This window comes from Lemur catta, chromosome 5 (assembly GCF_020740605.2).
Source record: "Lemur catta isolate mLemCat1 chromosome 5, mLemCat1.pri, whole genome shotgun sequence".
NCBI classification, from domain to species: Eukaryota; Metazoa; Chordata; class Mammalia; order Primates; family Lemuridae; genus Lemur; species Lemur catta.
In genome coordinates, this window is record NC_059132.1 from 83767958 (window position 1) to 83780421 (window position 12464).

A 12464-nucleotide genomic window follows, 5' to 3' on the forward strand; every position below is an offset into this window, starting at 1 on the left:
CCTCAAACAGTTCTGATCTAAAATATTTTATATTAAAAGCATCATTTAATCCACATCTCACCTTCTTTGCACCTCTTTCCAAAATACCATCAATATCCTCATCAGTGATCTCACTTTCCTTTGAGGCAAATACATGTGTTGCCCCATGTCGAATCATTTGAAGCATTTCATCTTTCCCAATTTTGTTCAGATTCTGATCCACAAGCCTCCCTAAAAAAAAATTGTGTTGTATAAAGTTATCAAACAGACTGTACTTTATTGGAAACTTGAAAATTTTAAATATTACGTGTAATACCTTGTAATTTTGTCTCAAACATCCATCATTTCTGTTACTATTTTATTCACATCTGATCACTTTCATTTTTAAATTTAACACCAAATTTTCAGTTGATAAGCTTTGAAATGTTCCTAAAGCTTACGTATTATATAATGAAGTCTATGTATACTGTCTCAAAGAAATATATTCTTTTGTGGGGTAAATATAGTAATTTGAGATGTTCGAAAATCAAAATTATTGGCAAAATTAATTTTTAAAAACCCACAAGTTTCAACAGATGGGAGCATTATATTAGGTCAGTAAATATGAAATATCCAATTTCGAATCAAAAGTGTAATTTATTATATCTCAAACAAGAAGCAGTACAATGAATCAAAGTATGCACCTAAACTATTGACACAGCTTTGCCACCTTACAGTAGCTGGTTTATGTCAGCAGCGAAGAAGCCTGGAGAACGAGTGGCAATGAAATCGCAAAAAGTGTTTCCCACAGTTTATTTAGAGAATTGAATATTTTTCCTTGCAAGAAGTGGTCTAAAGCCTGAAAGAAGTAGTAGTCAGTTGGTGCAAGGTCTGGTGAATATGGTGGATGACAGAGAGTTTCCAAGTCCAGCTTCTGTAGTTTGCACAGTGTTGTTTGTGCAGCATGTGGTCAAGCATTGTCCTGCAGGAGGATTGGCCTGTCTCTATTGACCAATCTCAGCTGCTTCATCACAAGCATCCTCATCATTTCCTCCAACTGGTTGCAGTAGACATGCGCTGTAATTGACTGACCAGGTTTCATGAAGCTGTAGTGGACCAGCACTAGACCAACAGATACCATTACCTTTTTGGATGAATATTCGGTTTTGGATGGTGTTTCGGCACTTCATCTTTATGCAACCAACCATTGTGCCGAACTCTTACAACTGTCAAAAAGAATCCATTTTTTCATCACATGTAACAATACAGTGTAGAAATAGTTCACCTTTATGTCATAAAAGCAAAGAAAGGCAAGCTCCAGACGATTTTTCTGACGCTCATTAAATTCATGTGAAACCCACCTATTTAGCTTCTTTACTTTGCCAATTTGTTTCAAATGGTCCAATACTGTTGGAATTGTAAACATCAAACCTTGCTGCTAATTCACAAGTATGTTAAGATGGATTCACTTCCATTACAGCTTTCATCTCATCATTATCCACCTTGGTCTCAGGTCACCCACATGGCTCATTTTCAAGATTAAAATCAACAGACCTTCTCAAACCATCCACACGGTGCATGTTCATTAGCCACATCCTTCCCAAATGCTTCACTGACATTCTGAGCTGTCTGTGCTACACTGACTCCATGACAGAACTTGTATTTGAAAATAACACCAATATTTGACTTATCCATGGTTTCACAAAACTTGCTCTAAAAAAAATTTGAAAGCTAATCAAAAGCCAAAACGTGTGTTTGCAAGCCTGAGGATGTACCTTCACGATAAAAATAAAACAAGAAGTGTCAAAGTGAAATGTCAGAGATATCAACTGTCAAACTTAGTTCTTAAGGAAATCGGGTATTTCATACCTAATAACCTAATAAATAAGTTTCTGATGAGCAGAAAGATATTAATACTCCCAAATCACTTTTTTTCCTTAGAAAAGTGAGATACAAAAAAACCTCCATATAGCCAAACTCTATAGAAGAATTGAAATATATAATAACAGTTTCTGAAAACTGCTGACATTAAGAACTGAAACTCCTAAAAATTTATTGGGACCATAGAAGAAACTCAACATTAACAAATTACTGAACATCTTCAGCTGGCAGAAATTTGGCCGAGCCTATAATTTGTGTTTTCAAAAATACAGGTATCAAAACAAACAAAAACCTACAAAAGAATTGTTTTCACCCTCAAGGGTAATTTACATACACCTAAATAAAGCTTCAATTTTTATATTCCAACCAACTTGCAATAAGTGGAAAAAGATCCAAACTGTTTTCAACGACTTCTTTAAATACTTATGTCATGGTTTTGGATCCCTAATAGAATGTACAACCAAACATCTGTGACATTTCGAAGTCAGGATATATCCACAAAATATGCTTCTTTGAATTGGTAGGTATCTCATGTTTTCAGGCTTATGCAAACTACTTCCCCATTGGGCAGGGAGGAAGCCTTTCAGCTATAAAGTGCTTCTGTGTATGCTCACATTTTTAATTATGTCCCTCAGTCCACAAAACATTAACACAGAGCTACGCATCTGAGGCTTGTTGTTTGAGTATCTACAAATGGGACAGCAAAGCTACTGGCCCAAAGGTTTGCTCCAAAATTCACCCCAGTAAGTATTTAAAAAGAAAAACTCAGATTTCTAAGTTTATTATATATCATACATTAAGATTTTTAATCTTAAAAAAATTTTATAGTGAGAATAATTGAGAACAAGAACCATATATATGGTAGGTGTTTGTCAAAACACATGGATGAGTGTGATGAAGAAACATAAGCCACTGTATCACCCACGAGACATCACCTCATGGGTTGGCAGGCTCCAGAAGTCTCCAGAGACTTTCTTTATCAAACACATTAACAGTTAACATAGGCTGGGCAGTGGCTTACGCCTCTAATCCTAGCACTCTGGGAAGCTGAGGTGGGCGGATTGTTTGAGCTCAGGAGTTTGAGACCAGCCTGAGCAAGAGGGGACCCCGTCTCTACCAAAAAAAAAAAAAAAAGAACGAAAGGAAAGAAAGGAAGGAAAGGAAGGAAAGGAAAGAAAGGAAGAAAGGAAGGAAGGAAGGAAGGAAGGAAGGAAGGAAGGAAGGAAGGAAGGAAGGAAGGAATTAATTAATTAATTAATTAGCTGGACAACTAAAAATATATAGAAAACATTAGCTGGGCATGGTGGTACATGCCTGTAGTCCCAGCTACTCGGGAGGCTGAGGCAGTAGGATCGCTTGAGCCCAGGAGTTTGAGGTTGCTGTGAGCTAGGCTGACGCCACAGCACTCTAGCCCAGGCAACAGAGTGAGACTCTGTCTCAAAAAAAAAAAAAAGTTAACATAGTTCTTGATCCCCTAAACTGAGTCATTTCCAAGCTGTATACAATGGGCAAGAGATTTAATCTCTCTAAGTCCTCTCACTCTGATGCCAAACATCTCATCAAGTTGACCCTAAGACTAAAGGAGATAACGAATGTTAAGAATTTAGCATATTGCCTGGCACAAAGGAAGCACTCAATGTTAAGCTATCGTTAACAAAAACAATTAGTAACAGTAAATAATCATGTATTGTATTCAGGTATTCAGACATGTGGCTAACAATATGGCTGGCATTATGAGACACCAAAAAAATGTAAAATATTCCCTTACATGTAAATTAGAGACTGGTGACCCATACATGAGATAATTAGTGAACAATATAACATGTGTATCTTTCAGTTTTACAGAGTATATGGCTCATGATGCAGTTACAGAAGGAAAGAAACCAATGTACACTTGAGGTTATTAAGTTTCCACCCCATTTTTACGTTTTGTATATCTCATCACCAACTTTATGGTAGTAAGTTTCATGAAAAAATACATTACGTCCTCCTTAAAAGCTGATCTGGAATGAGAACTTGAAGTTTCCTCTAATCAAACCAAAATAAAATCCCACACTCACCCTCTAGTCCTATTTCTATCATTCTTTACATAGTCTCTTCCTCCCAATTAAATTATAAACTCTTTGAAAATAAGAACATTTGTCTGTTTCATTCACCATTGTACTCTCAGTAGCAAGAACAGTGCCTAATATCTGATAGGTGCTTAGTAAACAGATGCAGACAAGAAAAAAAGAATAAAATCAAACTCTTTGATTTTTATTTCTTCAGTATTCCCCAGAGTAATCGAGTGCTTACTCATGTAAGTCGTAATCACCAAAGCTCTACTTAATATGTACCACACTGAATGTCAGATGTTTCATAAACATTGTTCCTTTTAATCTTTAAAAAATCTTTTATCTGCATTTAGTAGAGGAGGAAACAAGCTCAGGTAATGAAAGAGAACAGCTAACCTTCAGAGTTAATATTCAAACCTCAACTTTCCTGAGCCCCCAAACCCATCTTCTTAATAACAAAACCAAAGTTTACTAACTCTGAAATATATGTCATCTCTATTGGCTGCTATCTTGACTCAACAGATGCCTAATAACAATCTCCTTAAAAAAATTTAGACAAAAACAGGCTGTATCAATCCAACTAGGTAAATGTTTACATTCCTAAGGCTCACCTTGTTGAATGACTATTGAATCCAGTCTGAGTTTCATCTCAGCACGTTCTACTATTCTTTCTTCTACGGTGTTATCAGTTATAAAGCGGAACACTCTGACTGTCTTGGTTTGTCCAATTCTATGCGCTCGGTCCTAAGTGAATTACCATGTTATTTTGAATATAGTTAAAAAGTCAAATAATTAATACTGGAAATGGGTACAGTGAGAAACAAAATTAAAATAATCTCAAGTATAAAACATTTTAAAAAGTACATTACAAAATTATAACTAAAAAGAGATTAATATTACATTAATATTTCTTAAATTCTCAGTTTTAATCAAATTAATTGGTTATCTCACAAGAAAAAGTTATATATAGAAAACAACATAGTTGCTGAATCTGTAAAAAACCATCACCAGAATTTTACTGGGTATACTGAGAAAAAATACATCTCCAGACAATGCAAACAAAATTATAATTTTCATGTTTAATGATAAAAGTGTTTTCTCGTATTTTTTCCCTTGGTTTACATTCAAAATGTTTTTCTACCTAAATCAAATCTAAATTTTCACTGTTATCAGATAAAAAAGTAACACAAATAAATGGAACTTAGCAAACAATACAAAAACCCTTTGTTGAAATATTACATAATTAACTACATACAAGTAGTCAAATTAATTTTAATGCCATTTTCTGTTTAACTTCTGGTAACTTCACAAATAACATTCTTACAAAACACTCCCTTATTTCTAATAATTGATCTCTTTTCCCCAGCCACTCTTACAAAGAGTACAGGATAAAGTGGCCAATGCCAGAGATTTAATAAAGTTGGGTTTATGGTCCAGTCATGAGCAGTATCAGTTTTCTCAACATAAGAAAAATCTTCCCAATCTGGCCAAGTACATGGGCATCAATTTTAAGCATCTGAAGTGGCAGACATGCTAGCTGCCCATCAAACCCATTTCCCTTTCCTCCTGGAACACAACTATACTATCATTTACCAATTCCCTTGCAGTCAGTTATGCTACAAGATTGGAGTTCTGGCCAATGGTGGGGGGCGAAGGTGGGTCAGGTCTGACCCATAAAAAAATTCCTGGGAAATCCTCAACTCTCTCCCTTTCCCCTTTTGTCCACAGGATGCAGAGAATATAGCAGATGACTCCAAGGTCCTAAGATATGGCAGAGCCATAAGACAGAAATACCCTAACATGGATGTAAGACCACTTCAAAATACTCTCACCGAACCATTAGCTCAAAGAAAAACAAAATTCTACTGGGTTAAGTCATTGATATTTATAAAATTAGCTTGCCCTAACTAAAACATCTACTAAGCACAGAACATATTTATTTGTTATCTCTTACCATAGCCTGAAGATCTACTTGGGGATTCCAATCTGAATCATACAAGATTACTACGTCAGCAGTAGCAAGATTGATGCCAAGACCACCAGCACGTGTGCTTAACATAAAAACAAACTTTGTGCTGTTTGGTTCATTGTATGCATTGATGGATTCCTATGGACATAAAATAAGTGTTAGAAAATTATTTTATGTGATATTTTTTATCTCCCTTCCCCAAATTTTACTCACTTGTCTCTCATCATGAGGTGTCTGCCCATCCAACCTGCAGTACTCATAATTTCTCCACATGCAATAATCTTCCAAAATGTCCAATACCCTTGTCATCTGGCTAAAGATTAGTACTCGAGAACCTGTTGGTGAATACAAGAACCCATTATCATAGGCTTTTTAAAAGTAGAAAAATTTACATAAAAATTAAAGGCTGGCCGGGCGCCATGGCTCACGCCTGTAATCCTAGCACTCTGGGAGGCCGAGGCGGGTGGATTGCTTGAGGTCAGGAGTCCCAGACCAGCCTGAGCAAGAGCGAGACCCTGTCTCTACTAAAAATAGAAAGAAATTATCTGGCCAACTAAAAATACATAGAGAAAAAATTAGCTGGGCATGGTGGCGCATGCCTGTAGTCCCAGCTACTTGGGAGGAAGAGGCAGTAGGATCGCTTAAGCCCAGGAGTTTGAGGTTGCTGTGAGCTAGGCTGACGCCACGGCGCTCACTCTAGCCTGGGCAACAGAGCAAGACTCTGTCTCAAAAAAAAAAAAAAATTGAAGGCTAACCAAAACCAAAACTAATCAATTAACCCTTAATTCTACGTTACCTACTTGGTTATAAAGGGAAAAACTTTATTAATTATCCAAGTCAGTCATTCCCTACTTCTTTCCTATTATGGCACAAATAGAAAAAGGCAGTATTTGCATAGCACAGTAAGGTAACCAGAAAAGGATCTTTGCATCTGGTTTGGGAGGGCCTTCCATCCCCAAGGCTAAGAGAATCATTATCTTGTTACCCCACACATATTTAAAAATAACTTTCCACCATCTCACAACTGTTCTATTCATACGACACCCAAAATTCCCCAACACATACCCAATACTTCCGGTTTCATTCTAGTCCTGAAGACCCATTCCAAATCAAAGGACCATAGTATGTGCCTCCTACTCTCTACACTGATTGTCCTTCACTTATCTGCCATGATTCTAATTATTCAACTGCTTTCCACTTCTTCAGCCAACTACATAATGTCTTCAGTAGAATGTATGAAGACAAAGGGTAATTTTGAAAAATAATGATCATGAAATGGTCCTGTCTGGATGTGGAAGCTAACAATCTGCTGCTGTTACACATTCCTATACCCCAAATGCATAAGGATGTTCAACAGTCCCAACTTTCCCTGCAGAGTTTAATAAAGCTTTCATTAATATTTGAGTACTCTAAGTTCCTGTCACTCCTTCCAACTAAATTCAATTCCCTTAATTACTCGGCTTTCAAGGAAAGCATCTTAAAAAATATATTTCCACAGAAAGGTATAAAAAGGGAAAAAAAGCAAACCAATCCACTGCCAACTTTTACAGTACATTTTTGACAGTCAGTATCACAGTGGAGATTCATCCACTGATATAACGGTCATTCTTATTACGTAGAGAAACAAAAAAATCTAAAATCTGTATACTTGATATTACAGTATCACTGGATATTTTTAGGAGTGAAATTTCTTATCTTTAAGAAATATATACTGAATAATTTATTAAGTGCTATAAAGTCTGTAATTTGCTTCAAATAATCTGGGAAGAGGGAAGCAGGTACAGTACAGATTACATGAACTTTTTATTAATTGTTGATGCTGGCTTTGCACTAAATTCTCTCTACATTCATGTAATTTAAATACACCTAAACACATACCACAGACTTACCCTCATTTTTAGTAAAAAGTCAGCATACTATAAACAAAAATGTTTTAGGACCATGTACATATTTAATTAAATTAAAAAATCAACATAAATAACTGAAGAACACCATGAACACAACACCATTGTATAACAGAGGATCTGGGAACTGTGGATGGGTGAGAGGAGCATTCTTCACATTTTATGACAAAAAGCTAAAATTTCTAGGACAGTATCTATGAAGTAAGAGCTCTTCACTAAATCCATGGTGTGTGGTCACTCTAACTATTCATTCCTTATAAGAGACTTAAGGTCTAAAAATCAGGGGTGAAGACTGGAGCTCAAATAATGAATAGAAGTTTTTTAATGTTCCACACTTCAACATTAGAAAGTGTCAGAGCAGTCATTTCCAAAGGCACTGCTCCCTCATTTTAACATGAGAATTTTAAAGCAGTTTTCATTACTACTGAATTTGATACCAGTAACATAGATACCTTGTTCTTTTAATTTAGGGAGTAGCTTGTCTAATACCACCATCTTGCCACTGTTGGTAACTAGATGCATGTCTGTCGTGTAAGGCGGACCAGGTTCAGCTCCATCAAAGAGATATGGATGATTACAACATTTTCTCAACTGCATCAGGATGTTCAACAACCTCATTTTGTCCATCTTCCCTGCTGAGTTTAGTATATCTATATCCTTCATTAGTATCCGGGTATACCTATTGAGAGAAGAAAAATATTTTGAGAGGGCTCAAATGTGCCCTGACCAATCTGCCACTTTACATACTTAATCCCCTTCCCCCACCTTACCCTTAAAATACTTGTTAGAAACAACTCATCACCATTTCAAGTATGGTTAAGAATTTACCATCTGTAACCTCTTTTTTTTCCCTTCTGTTTTTCTTTATTGCCCACAGTATTCTAATGTTCACACTTATGCTATGAGCCTTGAGGATATTATTTTAAAAGTACAAAACAGTTCCCCTGCATGGAATTAAAACAAAGCAGTATGATACATTTCTAAGTAAGCGAAATGTAAAAGACAAGTTTTAAATATGATTTTAGTTTGCAGTCTTCTGCAAAATAAGTACCACTACTCAATTCTATATGCCACGTAACTAGCACAGCATTTAGTAAGAACCCAAAGATCTGAAGAGGGAGGAAGAATCATGAGATGGTGAGGCATGATAATGAGAATAAGATGAATACAATATGATTTAAACATATGTATAAATATACAGGGGGAGGGAAATAGGAGGTCTGGGAAGCAATAGACTAAGGCCAGATTATAAAAAGTCTTGAATGCATATTAAGAATTAACTTAGACATTATCCTGAAGGAATGATCAATCTGTGTAAACACCAAAGTTTCAGGACTTTGAATCCTCTGAACACAGTAACTTAAATAACCTAAACAATCTATGTTTGGTTTTCAATCATGGAGCACAAAATAATATTCAAGGCAAACCCTTCCTCCACAATTCTGACTGATACAAAGTTTACCCACCTGTTAACTAAAAAAGATTTGTCTTCCCTTAGCATTGACTCATGTCTTAGTTCTGTATTTCAGAGCCATACAAGATAAGCCTATCATCTTTGCCACTCTATAATGGCCTTTCAAAAGTTTTGAAGACATTTAACATGCCCACTTTCTACAGTGGAGCTCTTTCCAGATAACATGCCCAGTTCTCTACATGACATCCTTTCAGTACTTCTACAAAAAAACTCTGGCCTCTTGCAAATACTTATCAGAATTAAGTATGCAACTGAATATACCTGAGACACGGTAAGACCAGTAAAGAATAGGGTAGCTCTGTTTATTTCCCTCCTTTGAACCCTAAAATTATATTAACATTAAAGTTAACAGTATCTTTTTCTGCGGCCACTTTACATTGTTAATTCACATTGAGCTTTCTATCTACAAAAATGAATCCTAAGTCAGTGGCTTCTAACCTTTTCAACTGCATACACCTATAAAACTTTTTAAAATAAAGAAAAAGATTTTTAAAAAAAGCAGAGTTTTCAACTTTTTAATTTTGCCTTGTAAGGGTGTTTAAAAATATCTACCATGTATTATCACCATCATTTCACAAAAAGACATTTTATTCTGCCTAAAATAAAACATCAACTCATAGTGGAGAATCTTTTAAGCTAAATAAATATAGCTTTATGGGGTTCACAAAAAAAAGACTTAAGTTTCTCATAGCTCTACAATCTACAAGTTCACCAGCCACTAGCGCTAACACATGACCCCATATTTATGAACTATCAAGTGTACATAATAGTGTGGTCCCCAATCCATGGACCGCTCAGCAGGAGGTGAGAGAGGGAAGCCCCACCTGCACTCACAGCCGTTGCTCCCCATCTCATTGCACCCAAGCCCCACCCCCATCAGAACAGCGGTGGCATCAGACCCTCATAGTAGCATGAACCCCACTGCAAATTGCACATGCAAGGGATATAAGTCATGTGCTCCCCATGAGAATCCAACACCTGAGACCTGAGATGGTGACAAACCTCCCACCTTCCCCCACCCCCGTCCGTGGAAAAACTGTCTTCCACGAAACTCAACACTGGTGTCAAAAAGATTGGGGACTGCTAATATGCCTCCTCCACTGTGCCACCAGTTCCCCTTTTTAAAAAAAAACCCAAGTAAAGGGCTTTGTAAGTATCCCTGTTTAATGAAATCTCATTTAATTTTTGGATTCATAAACCTTCCATCCACAGTCTGTCATCTAATAGGTTCAAGATATTGTATCATAAATAGTAAGCCCTACATTACATGTCAAGAAAACGCTTTTCAGGCTGAGTTCAATGCGGTAAACAGAAATCCCACGAAGATACAAATTAGAAAAATGAAATACAAATGGGACTTAGGGAAGAATCAACAGTGATAACAAACACATCTTAGAACACATACCATTCCCTTTGCATTTTGCTGAGACCCACATAGATTTTTACTTCCTTCTTTGGAGGCAAACTCTTTTCAACATCAGCCTTAATTCGACGAAGGAGGAATGGACGCAAAACCTTAGAGCAAAAATAAACAGACATGGCCTTATCTGTAACATTGGTATTATTTCAGAATCTTAGGATTGTCCCTTAAATACATGGAAAAGAAATTTCTCTGCTTGAATATCAACGATTTTTAGGACTTCTCCCTTCAAATACAGTCATCCCTTACTGGATTGATTCCAGCCCCCCAATACCAAAATCCACAAATGTGCAAGTCCCTTATATAAAATGGAGTATTTGCATATAACCTACACATATCCTCCCATATACTTTAAATCATCTCTAGATTACTTATATATGATACTTAATATAGGTCGGGCACAGTGGCTGATGTCTGTAATTCCAGCACTTTGGAAGACTGAGGCAGGAGAATAGCTTAAGGCCAGGAGTTCAAAACCAGCCTGGCCAACATAGCAAGACCCTGTCTCTACAAAAAACAGAAAAATTAGCCAGGCACGGTGGTGCATGCTTGTAATCCAAGCTACTCTGGAAGCTGAGGCGGGAGCATTGCTTAAGCCAAGGAGTTTGAGGCTGCAGTGAGCTATGCAGTGAGCTACTGCAATTCAGCCTGGGAGACACAGTGAGATCCCCATCTCTTTAAAAAAAAAAAAAAAAAAAAAAACATAGATGCTATGTAAATAGTTGTTATACTATACTGTTTAGGGGGAATAACAAGAAAAATGTCTGTACATGTTTAGTACTGACGCAATCACCCATTTTATATATTTTTTAAGTGAATATTTTCAATCCACGGTTGGTTGAAACTGTACATGTAGAACCCACAAATACAAAGAGCCAATTGCATGTAACTTATTACTACTGGGTTCCCGAAGAATAATAATACAAGATCATCATTTATTCAATACAGGCATACCTTGGAGATATCATGGGTTCAGTTCCAGACCACTGTAATAAAGTGAGCTGCATAAATTTTTTCGTTCCCCAATGCATTTAAAGGTTATGTTTATACTATTAAGTGTGCAATACCATCATGTCTAAAAAAATAATGTACACACCTTAACTTAAAAATACTTTACTGCCAAAAAATGCTAACAAAATGAGAACATGCTGTTGCAAAAATGGTGCCGATAGACTTCCTTGACACAGGGTTGCCACAAACCTTCAATTTGTTAAAATTTTTTTTAAAAAAGGCAATATCCATGAAGTGCAATAAAGAAACAAGGTGTGCCTGTATATATATATATATATATAGAAAGAGTACATATTTGTTATACTCTCATAAAATACTAAAACCAATAGTAAATTTTAAAGATGATGACATGATGTTTTCAACAATTCACACTGCCTTTCAAGTTTAAAACTAGTTACTTGCATACAGATTCTCTAACATTGCTTAAGATCCACATTAAGATCACTTTATGGTTAGTTTTAAATTTACTATCTTAATTTATGGAAGTGAACTATACGTAAAGTATACAGTTTACATGAATATACAGTTCAATAAATTTTCAACAAGTACAGTAAAAATGCCCATGTAATCATCACCTAGATAAAAAGAATACCCTAGATCCTTCTTGTGCCCTTCCCAGTCATTATCTGCCCCCCCCCAAAGGTTAGGCAATATTCTTACTTTTAGATACCAGATATCATTTCTAACTTTACATACACAGACTTATTCCATATATGCCCATTTATATCTGATTTATTTTACTAAACATGGTACTTACGAGGTGTATCTGAAATGAATATAATTCATTCATTTT

At 36.1% G+C, this 12464-nt stretch overlaps 1 protein-coding gene across 1 annotated transcript in view; it reads right to left on the reverse strand.

The window, feature by feature from the left end:
* Positions 1-12464, reverse strand: part of SMARCA5 (SWI/SNF related, matrix associated, actin dependent regulator of chromatin, subfamily a, member 5) — a 41052-nt gene that overhangs the window by 9033 nt on the left and 19555 nt on the right. Inside the window, exons 10-15 of the mRNA XM_045552202.1 lie at positions 10646-10755; positions 8219-8445; positions 6076-6197; positions 5848-6000; positions 4505-4637; positions 62-210 (exon numbers count right to left, since the gene is read on the reverse strand). Coding sequence (XP_045408158.1) covers positions 62-210; positions 4505-4637; positions 5848-6000; positions 6076-6197; positions 8219-8445; positions 10646-10755 — 894 coding nt within the window. The remainder of the gene's footprint in view (positions 1-61; positions 211-4504; positions 4638-5847; positions 6001-6075; positions 6198-8218; positions 8446-10645; positions 10756-12464) is intronic.